This window comes from Pteropus vampyrus, unplaced genomic scaffold (genome assembly GCF_000151845.1).
Source record: "Pteropus vampyrus isolate Shadow unplaced genomic scaffold, Pvam_2.0 Scaffold321, whole genome shotgun sequence".
In the NCBI taxonomy this organism is placed as follows: Eukaryota; Metazoa; Chordata; class Mammalia; order Chiroptera; family Pteropodidae; genus Pteropus; species Pteropus vampyrus.
Genome location: NW_011889102.1, coordinates 1,363,995 through 1,378,705, shown reverse-complemented (window position 1 = coordinate 1,378,705; position 14,711 = coordinate 1,363,995). Strand labels below are relative to the sequence as shown.

The window sequence follows — 14,711 nt, the reverse complement described above, 5'->3', positions numbered from 1 at the left end:
TGTGTGGCCGTGTGTGTACAGGTGCACATATGTATGTGCACTTATACATACGAGTGTGTGTGCACTGGATTGCTTCATAAAATGTATTTCTTACTATGAGTCATAGTGAAAAATGGCTAAAAGCCCCTGGAGACAAGTATAGACAGGTTTTCCAGCAGGTCGGCTACAGAAGCAAGCAGAGTAAGGGAACAGCAGCTAAAAAGGTATGTGTTGTTAAGCGAGGTTCTTGGTTTGTTTGTTTGTTTGTTTTTTAAAGTCTGCCTGTTTGTGGCTGATAAAAGATGAATCAATAGAGAAGCAGAGTTTGGTGACGAGGACTAAGATGGTGTGGGAGTGAAAATGAGAGGGATAGTGTGTGACCAGATGGTGTTAGACATCCAGCAGGCTCTGGTGGGCACTGATTACAGACACAGGTGTGTGTGTGGGCGGGGGGGATGCAGAGAAAGACATGGGACACATGACCGTGCCTTGCACTCCATGCCATGTCTGACAGACTGTGTGATAGATCAAGGCAGCCACACAGAACAGTTTGGCCAATAGGCAGGCAGGTGAGGGCTCTAACAGCATGTGCTCTTGGACTTCAGGAAGAAGACAGAGGTGAGAGTAATCTTAGGTGGTGAAGTCTTCTCTGGCGGACATGGACCTTGGAGTGGATTCAGGGATAGGTTCTGAATGGAAGCAAGGAGCGAGGGGGTAATGGGGGACATGGGATGTCCTACTGAGGGGGAGTGGGGAGAAAGAGGACATGAGTTTTGGTAAAGGGGAACAGAGGGGAGATGGGCACAGGGCTTTGGGTTTCTGTCTGGAGGCAGAAACTGGGATGAGAAACTGAGACGATGACAAAGGGAACCTTTTCCTCACATGAATCTCTTTTATCTTGGAGGAAAATCTTTCCTGGAATGCTCCAGCAGACGTGCCTCATTGGACAGAACCAGATCCATTCCCGTGCCTAGATCCATCGTAAGCAAAGGAGCTGCCGTTTGGCTTAGGTGAATCATGGCTCGCTCTCTGTGACTGAGCACATCGTTGCCGGTATAAAATTGGGGTTCTGTTAGTCAGAAGAGTAGGCTAACTATTGGGTAGACAACTACCAATGTTTTCTGTAGCATCTAAGAACTTAAATCCTTCTTCTAGTTCCTAACTTTGCCTTCGACTGTAGCCTATTATTATATTTGGCCTCTCTTCAAAAGAGCCTCCCTCTTCATGAATTAATCAGGAAGCTTTCCACCAGTTTTTGGGAAAACTTTGCTCCTTAGCCTTAGGGAGTGGTCTTACTCCAGTTCTATCTGCTTCTTTTCCTATTTCACATGATTCCTCTTCCTCCCCCACACCCCAGAACAGGAGGTAAAGAAGGGACATCCACATGACAAGTGGGGGGAGGTCAGACACTCTAGGCCCAGAAAAGAGAACTTTGAGCCCCAAATTCCTCAGTGAAGTCCAGGAAGAGTTCCTCTAACGCTAGGCTTCACAAGTGGGAGTTCACCTCTTCATTCTCTCAACTGTCCCATTAGCAAACATTGAGTCAAATGCTGTCAAATACACACACACACACACACACACACACACACACACACACACACAAACACACACACAAACACACACCTGACTCCCACTGACAGACACTATTTCACAGAGGTGGTACAGTTTAAACTAGTGGTCATAAATGCCGATGCCTCCAGGAACCAGGCAGATGACTGGTGGGGACTCTGGTAAGCTAGAGAGGCAGAGCCCGCTGATTAGACTGGCTGCTGCTGGCTCTAGCTGATTGCTTCCACGTGGGAGTGTAGGTCAGCATGCCTAGAAGAAGCTGGAAATTTGTAATTTAAGTGCAGTTTCCCATTTTAAAAAAATTGGTGAGCAAGCGATTCCTCTCTCATAATGAAGTCTCTACTTCATAATATTATGTATGCAGAACTGTACAGTTTCTCTCCTTCGTCTTCCCTGCTTCTTTTGGATGGGGTCCCCTTTAGGCTTGCCTGACAAAATAAAGAGGCCTATGGCTGAGCAGTATGCCTCTGAGTGGTGGTACCCTTAGCCTTTTGTTATCCCTGTGGACCCATAAATTTTTGTTATAAACAATTACATTATGATACATCACCACCATTATTCCTTTTGCTGCTCAATTGTGTCAGACTTAGCCAGTGGGAGCCCCTTAAGCTGACTCCCCTGTCTCTTAGATGTGCACTTCCATGCCTTCTGGCATAACCAAATGTTCCAGGCCAACCTTGTAATTTTTCTGCCTTGTACCTGGAATCAGCCACTGCTTCCAATAACTCGGGTTTATTTTTTTTAGTGGGGAATGATATTTAGAAATTAAGATCTGCCTCTAATTGTGCTTATTTGTACTGTAATATCATTGGTGAGAGAGAGAGAGAGAGAGAGAGCGCGCGCATCATATTGATAATCTCTAATTTAATACAGCAGCACAGGGTTCTTCCTTTCCTCCCCCATTCCAAATTTTTATCTCCCTTTTCTCACAGCATGCGAGAATTATTGTTACCCCAGACAATATATTTGCTTTAATAGGCATTACTCATAAAATGGTATTGAGACCACTGTGCTAATACCGCTACCGTCAGCACACCTACAAACTATACACAAAGTTATATCCCACTAAAATTAAACTCCATGGAATTATACAAAGTTCTGTTATCAATCTGACACCCAGGGTAGGTTTGTTTGTTCCCGCTGCTATTCATTGTAAGGTATTTTTCACCCTTGCTGATGTAACTTTATGTTTCCATGCACACCCTTGGAGTTTACCCTCTGAACTTTCTTGCATTCGGCTTCTTTCCACCATACATCCTCAGTGCCATCCTCATTTTTCTTCCTGGTGCCAAGTCCTTTAAACTTCTGAGCTTTCTTCTACCTTTCTTTATTCTTTGTCTCATTTACTGATAGGAGCTCGGTTCTGTTCCAGACACGAGAACCACATCGCGGAATCAGCACGCTTCCAGCTCAGTCTCTGTGGAGGAGACGCAGACGGTTGCAGTAGAGTGGTGGGGACTGTGACAGGAGGCACAGGACTGCCGGGAAGTACAGGGGAGACTTCTCGCCCCACTGTGGCCCCGAGCGGGGGTGGCACTCTGTAGCTGGTTCTCCCACATGGGAAGAAGAGACACTTGCTGGAGTTTGCTCTGTCATGAGCAGAGTTAATAATACTTATGTCCTAGGGTCATTGTGAAGGTGAAATGAGATAGTGCATATTAAATGCTCAGCATGGTGCCAGGTATGTGAAGAGTGCATCCAGGTTGTCCTATGACCAGTCGTGGGAACATACACTGTGGGTTGTTCACTGTGAAGAAGAACTCAGACCACAGGATTCAGGGTTTCCTGCATACCTGGAACTCTCCCATTGCCATGCCTGTTCAGATGCTTGTCCAATTTTATGTGCACACCAACCGCCCCCTCCTTCTGGTAATGGCACTTCAATGTTGATTCCTCTGGAAGTGAGCTTTCTCTTCTCTTAGTTCGCATGATCTGGGTGGTGCTGACGACCCCCACTCCTCAGCTCAGTGGATGGACAGCGTGACTCAGGCCCATGAATCGAAACTAGCATCTACCACATAATCTGCAGGGCCCAGCGCAAAATGAAAACACAGGGCTTCCTGTTCAAATTTATTAAGACTTTCAAGATGAAGGCAGCAGAGGGAGAAAGAGTTCTAACCAACAGACACCTGCTAAGCTCTTCCATTGACCTGACACCTGAGGTGGGCCCAGGGCCCACATCAGGACCCAGAGCACAGACGAGCCAAGGGAGCAATCAGAGGTCGGCAGTTAAAGAGATCTTGTTGGCATGTTGCCTTTGCTGCACACCTGACCATCTTGAGGCCAGAGGTGGGAATGTGTCTATTGTGACTAATGTGATTAAACCTTGACTCTGGCCAATACCCTGCACCATTCCATCGAACAGCAAGCCCAAAGGGAGGGTGGGCTCCTGCTGTGCCTGAGAGAGTTGGCTCCTCAACAAAGGGTAAATCCAGTTCTACTTCTGCTCTGCTGTCTTCCAGGTTGCTTCATCCTAAAGCTGATCTCAAGATGACAAGATCAGGTCCAGGTCACTTCCAGGCATGACAGAAGTCAGAGGAAGAGGAAGTGGATCTCCTCTGAGGATGTCTCTTAAGAGATAAATTTCCCATAAGTCCTCACCTCTGGAAAGACTCCTGCACGCTGCATGGTATGTTTATTCAAGACCCAACCCCTAGGAAATGCACTGGGTTTAACTTTAGACTGTGGACTCTGCCCTGGGAATAGGGGAGAATAGGGCCAGCCTCCTTGAGTCATATGACCTGGTGGAGGAGGTAGATATCTGCACAGTATCAGGGTTCAGTTAGGAAGAAATAGATGATGGATACTGAGAAAGACAGAGCATTTACTACATGTGGGTCCTGTAACATCCGTTTTACAGATGAGCAAACTGAGGCTCAGGGAGTAGCAGCCTGCCTAGGGTCACAGCTTACAAATAGTGGACCTGGGATTTGCCCCCATTCTGGATGGCTACAAAGCCTGTGTGCCTAGCTACTTTCTTAATTGCTCAGGAAAGGAAGCCAGGACATCTGGGTTCTTGTTCTGGCAGCACCATTAGCTCAGGGTGTGTTCTGGGGCCATTTCCTTCCCCTCTCTGAGCCTCGGTTTCCTCTTCTAAGTGTAATAATACCTGCTGGGCCTCACCTGCAGAGCCCAGGTGGACCACCAATGAAGTTATGGATGTGAGCACTTTGGCAGCTGCAGGTGGAGGGTGGGGAGCAGTGTAGGAGTAAGACTCTAAGCTTTGGAATCTGGCTGGGCCTGGGCTCAAGTCCTTGCTCTGTCTCTGATTAGCGAGACCCTGCACAAGTACTTTAACCAGCCGCTCTATAGAGTGGGGATGATGATGCCAATGCTACATGATTGTTACAAGAATCACATGAATCCATGAAAACAAGTTACTTGGCTTAAGATGCCCGAAACACATAAATTCCTATTCTCTTTATAGGGAATGCAGTTTAGTCCTTCAAAAATGAGGCAGAGAGAAAAATACTATGCCCAATCTTCTGGGAGTCATGCCTAATTGTGTTTTTTGTTTTGTTTTGTTTTGTTTTTAATATTTCACCTAGAGAAAGGAAGGGAGGGAGGCAGGGAGGACAAGGCAAGCCAGCCAGTGGATTGGCATTGTGGCATTGCTTGAGCTTTGCTACCCCCTCGTGGTTACTGTGAGGTATAATGGACTGCCTGTAATTGCAGCCTGGAACGAAGGAGCTGGAAGAGGCCTCTGCCCCCAGCACATTCTGACTCCCCATGGCTAAGGCGACTGGCCACAGTCTGTTTCTAATGTGGTTGCTGGGCCAGCAGCAATCAGCCACATTAAGGAACCACTGAGCTAGTCCAATGCCTTCCTTAGACTGCTGGGAAAACTCCGGCCCTGAGAGCAAGTGGGACTTCTCTGACGGAGGCAGCCAGGGAAGGAACCAGTTAACTCAGGTCTCCAGAGCCCAAAGCTCTTTCCACTATGCCCTGCCCCACGCAATCCCACTCCACGAGCAAGCTCCAGAGACTGCTTGAACTCACCTGCCAACCAGGATGGGAATCTCTCTGCTGCTCCTCCATCAGGTGGTCTTCCAGCCTTTGCCTGGGGCCCAGACGTGCCTCTCTGCATCTTCCCCTTTTGGACCCAGCTCCAGCGTCTGAGGCTCCACAGCTCCAGCCTCTGACACTGCAGACATTGCACAGCCAAGGAAGTCAGAGCTGGAAGACGAAGAAGAGCGGGGAAGTACCTCACGGCATGGACACACTCCGGGTGCATCACCTCCCTGAATCCTGCAAGAGGTGTGGTTAGCCTCATTTTCCTCCAGAGGGGGTTGAGGTGTCTGGAAGTGCCATTAACGTTCCAAGCTCACATCTCAGTGTCAAGGTGGACAAAAATAGTGTCCTCAGTTTATGGATTCGGGAACCAACTGCTAAGAATTCAAACCTCTAGCAGGCGAGCTAAAAGGTGAAAAACCTCAATCTGTTCACCTTCTAGAGCAGCATTCTTGGCTGCCCTGCTCACTCACTGGGTGCGGTGACCCGATGGGCAGCCTGGGGTGGTGTGCTTTTTAAAAACCTTTTTATGAAGTATAATTATACTCACAGAAAAAAAGTGCATAAAACAAAGATACACAGCTCTCAATGATCTATTACAAAGTGAATGCTTGTGAACCACCACCCAAGTCAAGAACTAAGACACTGCCAGCAACCCAAAGCTTTTCAACCCTCTCTGGCCACTGGCCCTGCCCTTCTTGCTTTTCTTTATAGTTTTATGACCTACACAGGCACCCAGCCCTAAATGGTAGTGTGAAGTTCATGTAAATGGAACCATACATTTAGCATCTTTATGTATTTGGCCGCTTTCATGCAACATTCACTCAATATCCACCCACAAATATTTTCACTGTATGACACTGACTTAATATGATTTTGTCATTCTACTGTCAGTGGAAGTACAGTTTTTTTCTGGGTTTTGTTATAATAAACAGTACAACTTCTGTGAACACTTGTGTACATATTTCCTGGTATATACATACATATATATGTATATATATAGACATGCGTTTCTGTTGGGCATATAACTGTTTTAGTTTCCTAGAATTGCCATAACTCAGTACTACAAATTGGGTGGCTTAAAACAATAGATATTTAAAAGGTTCAGGGGGAAAAAAGCTTTCTTCATACTGTTCTTGTAACTTTCCTGTAAGTTTAAAAGTTTTTTAAAAGAAAAAAGAAAAAATATCTAAAGAAAACCAAAACAAAAACAATAGACATTTATTCTCTCACAGTTCAGGAGGCCAGAAGTCTGAAACAGTACTGTCAGCAAGTCTCCCTCAGACTGAGTAGAATCCTTCACTGCTTCTTCTTAGCTTCCAAGGGAAGCAAGGAACTCATTTCTTGGTGCTCCTTGGCTTGCAACTTCACAGCTGCTACCTCTGCCTCATACGACGTTCTTCCTTCATTGCTTCACATTGTCTTCCGATAAGGACACCAGTCCTATTACTTTCAGGGCTCACCCTTAACTCTAATATGACCTCATCTTAACTAATTACATCTGCGAAGACCCTATTTCTAAATAAGGTCACATTCTGGGGTACTGGGGCTTAAGGCTTAGGCATATCTTTTTAGCGAACACAATTTAATCCATAATAATAACCACTAAGAGTGGAATTGCTGAGTTCTCTTATCAGATGCTGGGAGAGGATTCGAGTGTGGATAGCTAATCTGTGCTGTGGTGTCAGGAAGCGCACGAGGGTAGGGCTGGGGGCTGGGTGAGGCGAGTGAGGTATCTCGGGTACAGAGTTTAAGCTGGACTCGCTCTTGGGGGGTGTGCCCTTAAGTGCATCATCCTCGTGATAAATCTGAGTGAGGGAGTAGACAACATATGACAAGGAAGGGAGAAAGCCAGTAAAAGTTTCCTTAACTGCCACTGTGGACACCTGGGGCTCGATCCTATTGGAGAATCTCTAAGGGTCCGCAGAATGTGTCCCCCACTTGTCCCAAAGACAGACGGGAAAGTGGGGCATTGTGCGCTAACTCCCGTACCTTATTGGTTGTAGGCTGTCCCTGGGGCACTACATCCCGTGTGGGCTGCTCTGCACTTGGGCTGAACGTGGCACGGGAGGTAAGACTCAGGCAGAGAAGCAGAGAGATGCAGGAGCTTGCGGTGGGATGTTGTCAGTATGCCAGCTGTCCACTGCAGGCTCAGGGGACTTCAGGGGTAGGGACTGAGTTGTCAACAGTGTCTGCTGCAGCCCATGCCTTACAATACTCAGACCACTCATTTGGCTCATTGAATCCATTCTGCTATTGATGCTCCAAGGTGGTGACTGGTCACAATTTCTAAACAAACAAACAAACAAACAAAACTGAGAATGGGAGGGTTAGGGGAATAAGCCTGTCTCACTGCTAGAGTGGAACAGTTCTAGGGCCGTTAACCGCTATCCAGCATCTCCTTTCTCAATCCTCCATTCTGGTTTACTCTCCCCCTCAGCCAGCTGTCCCACAGTTCTGAATGACCCAGATCTTCATTCTTCTTTCTGAAGGGTCTGAGTAACTGTTTATCTTGGCCTTGTTGGGCTGTGGTGGCTGCAGGTTTCCATTCACAGTTATCACCAGACATGGAAACAGCAAGAAATATCTCTGAGGGTTCTCCAAATTCCAGACATACTTCTCCGAGCTCGCACGATGCATCCCTAGTTTCTCATCACAATCAGGAGCAACTACCCAGCCAGCATAGCAACTTCTGTCTCCACCAGAGGGAGGAGTCCCAGGTAATCAGGTAGCAGAGGTAGTTTAAAATTCAGTGGTCGAAATTTTCTTCCTCCCACCTTCCCCCTGCCTGCCTCTCACACACCACGGACAAGCGCCTCTAAAGTCAGAGCCTAAAGCTGTAGGAACAGGAAGCAAAAAAACTTCCCAGGTTTACTGAAGGGGACCACTCGTACCTCTACGCCTATGTTCCCAAACTCATGGACTCTAGCAATTGGGCACTCAGCAACCAATAATGGCTGATGGTTGAAAATGTATACCGCTTTCTGGAGAAGAGTGCTCCATCTCAGAATGTCCTACTCAAGCAGGTGCCTCAACCAAGCCTTTAAGAAGACAGTCCAAACTCCAGCTTTATAGTAGGAACCAGTGGATCCCAATGCATGTGTCCCATGTCAAGTTCCCTTCTCCATTAAATAGGTCCTTTGGTCTGAGATGTTTCCATGTAGGAAAACAGGCATATGTTAGGTTTGTTTAGGAATGTTTATTCTATTCTATTTTCTTAAACTATTTGTCAGTTCTTGCAACGATACCACACTGTCTTAATGACCTTTAATAGCAAGTCTTGCTATCTGGTAGAAAAATGGCTCTTCTCATTCTTCATTGGCTATGCTTCACCTTTTGCATTTCAATATACATATTCAAATGATCTCGTCAATTTGATAAAAGCTACATTGGGCTTCTGAGTGGGAGTGCATCAAATCTATAGTTCATTTTGGAGGAACTGACATCTTCATAACATTGATTCTTCTAACCCATAATCATAATATATCCCTCCATTTCTTTGAGTCTCCTTTAATTTCTCCCAAAAATGTTTTATAGATTTCTACTGAGAGATCTTTCACATCTTACATCATATTTATTTCTATGTATTTGATATTTTTGGTGCTTAAATAGGTTATTTTAAAACTTTTGGCTGCAGAGATGTTCAACTGATTTTCATGTACTGATTTTATGTCCAGCAAATTTATTCAATTTATTTTTAATAATCTGTGAATTATTTTCGATTATTGAAGTACATAATATCTGTGCATAAACAGTCTAATTGCTTCCTTTCCAATCCTAATTTCTCTTGCTCCTTTGCACTGACTAGGGTCTCTATTGTGATGTTAATGAGAAGAGACATCTTTGTCTCCCAATGTGAAAAAGAAAATGTGCAATATTTTACCATTAAATGTTTTATATACTTCTTGCTTTCAAACATTCCTTGTAAATATTTAAGGCGTGTTGATGTAGCTTTGTGAGAAGCCCTGAGCCGGAGGACCCAGCTTAGACACATCTGGACCCCTGATCCATACCAAATGAGAAAATACTTGTTGCTTTAAGCTGCTAAGTTTTGGGGGTAATTTGTTACACAGTAATAATTGGTAATTGGTTACACAACTAATGCAGAAGGGATGTGTACTTTTCCCTCAAGGTCCAGCCTAAGGTGATGGTGGTGCTGTCATGTGGCAGAATGGGCGTGGGTTTTAGAATCGGGTAAACTGAGAATTCTATTCCTACAGATTAGTGGTTAAATACATAAGTTATTTAACATTACTCATCTAGGTTTTCTCCCTGTAAAATGGAGAATAATGTCCACCTCTTCAAGGTGCTGTGATTATGTGAGAAGGTGAAATTCTCACTACAGTCTCTGGCACACATTAAGTATTTAAGTGCACAGTTCCCACTCTTTCTTTCTTTTAAAAGTCCTCTGGCCCATTATGCTTTCCACATATGTGGATCATATTCCTTAGATATCATCAGAATATTCTGTGAAGCAGTGCAGTAGAATATGACACGGGAAATCTTGGAAATTGGGGATATCTACTTGCTAAACCACTGCACCAGCTCCCCTTCATTTTTTTTGGACAGGCATTGCAAACTGCCAATGCTGAACATCTGGCTCCTTCATCTCTCCACACCCCGTAGGCCATTGTTGTGCATTATGAGTTAGATATTTCACATCATTAGCAGTTGAGCCAGCTGTGTAGGATCAATTTCACAGCAAACCCACAGGTCTCACTTCAAACCTTGCTTTTAAAATTTTTGTTGCTGCTGTTAGAAGTGAATGCCGAGATATGAGGTCATCTCCCACTGCCTATACTCTGCTGTGGATGTCAGCTGCAACGTGGAACGGGGCTCCTAAGATTCGAGGCAGTCCAGTGAGGCAGGATTTGGGTCTGGAGGTGAGGCTGAAACTCCAACCCTCACCTCTTGGCTTACAGGATCCTCAGTAAGTTGTTTTCTCTGAGCCTGCTCTTTTTTAATCTGTAAAATGGGAATATTTACCTCTTCGAGGTCATTTTACAGATTATATTGGGGAATCTGGGATAGCATTTGGCAATTAGTAGGTATTCAATACATTAAAAGTCTTTCTGTTGACAAAGGGTTGACGTGGGGTGGGGGGATGCTGGATACCGACATCGCTTGCTACTCACAGGCAGTCTGGGGCCCACAGCCTAGGAGATTGTTAGAAAGTGAGAATTTCAGGCCCCACCCTGAACCTACTAAATCAGAACCCACATTTCCACAAGATCCACGTGAGCAGCAGTCACTGAGATGAGAAACTGAGAGGAGGTAGGATGTTGAGGATATGGTGGCAAAGATGGGTTTGCAAATGTTTTGGACTCTCTCTGCGTTTGTTGCATCCGAGTAAGAATGACTTCCTCGTGGCATTGAAATTGAACTCTGACAAGGACTTGCTCTAGCACATAAATGCCAAACCACTAATCTGAATAAATAAGCATCAATTTTATTGAATCATGAATAATTTAAGACTGGTACAATCAGCTTTATTCTCTATGATGTGGGACATGATCTCCAGCAGATCACTGGCAAATCCAAAAACCTCATGACGAATGAAAATTAAATAGGGAGAGAGGGAGGGAAGGAAGAAGGGGAGGGAGGATGGAAACATACCGTACACAAAATACTCAATTCCTAGTTTTCTCTTTAAAAATGGCTAGAAAAAATTCATCAAAATGCAGCACTTTTAATCAATTATTTACAATTTCTATGTTACAATGAAAAAATGTACATCTTATAGAACATATTTCATAAACTGCTCCACTGGTAACAACTAGATCAAACAGCAAACCTTCCGTTTAATATCCACAAAGTCGGATTATTATTACTTTTTTGAAGAAGATTCGCCATGATCAAATTTGAATATACAGAATTTGGAAATTTAGAGCATCAACAACTAAAATAAAAAATGTTCCCAAGATACAACAAAAGTCTAGGCAAATCTTTTTTCTTGTCCCACCCTGTACCCCACCCTCAACCTTAAATTAAAAGGTATTCCCGTCTCATTTATGGCCTGTATAATTCTTGGCAGTTTGGGAAACTTTTGGCTTCCATTGGTAACTCAACATAAATGTTGCATAGAATTTCATACATTTCAAAATTAGCCTAACTGTAGAAAAAGGCAAAATGGAAGCATTTCGGACAGAGCCCTAAATGAGTAAAGTCACTTTTTTAAAGGTGAGAGACACTAAAGTAAAATATGACCAAGAGAAGAAATGTGCATATCAGACAACCCTGCTTCCCGAAACTTTAGGAAGGTCACTGAGTTGTGAATCATAAAAGGACTATGCTACTTGAAATCACCGTTCACTAGTCGGGTAACACCAGGGACAGAGGTCTCGGTTCTGAGCCTGGATCCAGTGGGAGGGAAGTCTGTGGGAGAGGGGAGAAGAGAAAGAAAGGGTGTCATAAAAAAAAAAAGTTTCGAACAATATTGTAGACAGGTGTCTACTCACAAGGTGACTGGGAAAACTGCCCACGAGGAGAATTTTTACCTCCTCCCAAATTCACAGTACGAGTGTAAGGTCAGCATTGGGAGATAGTTGAGAAGGACCATTCTAAGGTCTACCAGAAGGCTCAGGGTTCGGCCCGTGGTCACAGGCTAAATATATGGTTTAAAAATTTTATGAAAAACAAAACAGAACAAGACACACTCACACACCCAGATGACTAATGAAGGCTTAGAAGAATAGAGTCCAAGTTTATTGAGATCAAAGCAGGGACGGTGTTGAGAGGTCTTCCATTCACCAGTTAGTGGGACAAATTCCCGTTTTCTTTTTCAAGGACGAAGAAAATGGTGTCATCCAATGTAATGTGAGCAGTTTCAGGTCAAGCTCTTGTGGTAATAAGAAAAAATATAGAGATGGACCTTCAGAAATAGAAATGTAAAGATGGAATAAAAACCCTGATCGTTAACAGATATTCCCCCACTGGGGTCACATAAAGATCCTCTTTATAAAACAGAAACAGACAACTCAAAGATTTACCATACTCTGTAAAGAAAATATCAGTATGTTGAAGACACAGAATAGCACGGCATGTATCAACAATGTCATGTAGACTTTTAGAAACTTTTGCCTTTTCCTGCACAAGACAGATTATAGTCCAGTCAGGGTTTTAGCTGGAGACTGATAAGAACCTAAAATATGGATTTTTTTTTTCCCTTTTTCTTTTTTCCCATGGTCTCATACATCCACACAAATGAGTCTTTTGGATGAGAAAAAAGTCACAGCAACTTGAGTTCTCCTAATGAGTAGATGACGTTAGCCCTGTTTGCTCTGATGGGGGAAAAAAAAAAAAACAAAAACGGACCCGAGGCAGGCACGACACTCAAAAATGAACACGGTTGGTACAAAACCAGTAAGGCATCGCTTCGGGAAGGCCAGCACCGAAGAGGTCAGGCAAGGCTCGTCAGACGGAGGCCGGAGCTTCCGGAAGGGGGCGGCCGCCCCCCGACGTGTTGACTTGTGTCACGTTGGTTCTGAGGAAAGTCTTTCATGAGGTGACCTCACCACCCCACCTGAGGCTGGGGCTGGCACGCTTGAGGTGTCGACGTGCGATCTAAAGCCTTGAGGACGAGAAGGAAAGGCAAGGTTCCAGCTCGCCCGCATGTTGGGGTTGGGTCCCGGTGGACTTTACAGGACGCAGCCGGCCCCAGCAGGAGGCGGCGGGTGTGCACAGCGGTGAGGACGGACAGCTGAAAACCGATGCTCAGCAGGACCAAACCAAAACTCAGCTCCTGCGGTTCTTCCTCTCACCAAAGGATTGATTCCAACCAAGAGGGGAGGGAGAAAAATCTTCAGAAATTAAAGAGTCAGAAAGGGAGAAACTCAACTTCATTTTCAAAGGGGTTATCAGTTCTCCAAAGTAGACCAATTCTCACTGTACACAGTGTTTGCAGGAAGAACAATAATAATAATAAAAAAAAAACCTGATCATTTACATATAAGGAGGAAACAGACACATGCTGTTCTGCATTGCAGCACATCGGCTCGGGCACATTCTCACTCTTTCACTCACGCTCGTGGATTAGTCGGAGGCTGACGTATCTGCAAGGTGTGTTGGTTGACTTGGAACAGGCAAAATACTTCTCGGATAAGGAGAGCACCATTTGAAAAACAAAACAGAATAGAAAGCACGAGTTGTTTTTCCTAAGGTTCCCTGCGTTGTAGCTCTGTCATTTGTTGTGTGACCAAAGCAAGCGCCCTAGTTAGCACCAGTTCTCCGTGGCGGGCTGGGTGGAAGGGCAGGCTGGTGTGGCTACTGGGGTGCTGGAGGGTCTGTGCTGAGGGGAAGCTGTGCTGCTGCATTTCCAACTTTGCTCCAGTCCCTTCTGTCTCTGGGCAGCTCATGGCAGGATGCCGTTTGGTTTCAGAGCTTTGAGAGTTTTTTTAATTTTTAAAACCCTTTTTGTTTTCCACGGTGATGATCCTTTCCCAAGAAGTATCTTCAGTGTCTTAGGGAGGTCACAGCAACAAGGCAAAACAATAATTAAAATAAAAGCGAAGATAGTGCAGTTCTCATTGTGGAAGGAAGCAGTCCCAAGGCGGCCGGCCCAGGATGCCTGCACCCAGGTCAAGGCTGGAGGACGAGGGGTCTTGGTATTCCTGCAGCTCTCACGCTGCAGCCGGGGGCTGGCTCAGGAGGGCATCTTCAGGATGGTGCGGAGGATGTAGGTGGAGTGGGGTGAGGAAAAGAGGTGGGCAGGCTCCATGGCCAGGCCCGTCACAGAGTGGACTCCAGAGAGGAGTCCAGGATGTCGTCGTGATGGCTGTTGCTGTTCGAGTCGCTGTCATAGCTCTGGGGGCTGGAGTAGTTGGCTGCTTCCTGCAGCCTCATCAGCATGTTCATCTGGGGAAAGAGCAGAGAGCATGAGCAGCTTTCAGTCCAGTCTGCACTCAACCCTGGCCTCTTTGAAGGTCACACCTCCTCCTCTGGACTCACCTTGGAACTGCAACCTACAGCCGAGGCAGTGGATAAGAGTATGGACTCTGGGCCAGGCTTCCAGGGTTCAAGTCCCGGCTCTACCACTTACTAGCTGCATGACTTTGGACAAGTTATTTAAACTCTTTGCGCGTCAGTTTCTTCACTGGTCAAATGTGAATGATAACTGAACCTGCCCTAAAACGTTATGGTGTGCACTGAGTTAA

The 14,711-nt window shown here is 45.2% G+C and overlaps 1 protein-coding gene across 1 annotated transcript in view; it reads right to left on the bottom strand.

The window, feature by feature from the left end:
* Positions 1-10,988: 10,988 nt before the first annotated feature.
* Positions 10,989-14,711, bottom strand: part of NAV2 (neuron navigator 2) — a 388,116-nt gene continuing 384,393 nt past the window's right edge. The window contains exon 39 of the mRNA XM_023521874.1: positions 10,989-14,412. Within this exon, the coding sequence (XP_023377642.1) occupies positions 14,287-14,412 (126 nt within the window). The 3' untranslated portion in view covers positions 10,989-14,286. The remainder of the gene's footprint in view (positions 14,413-14,711) is intronic.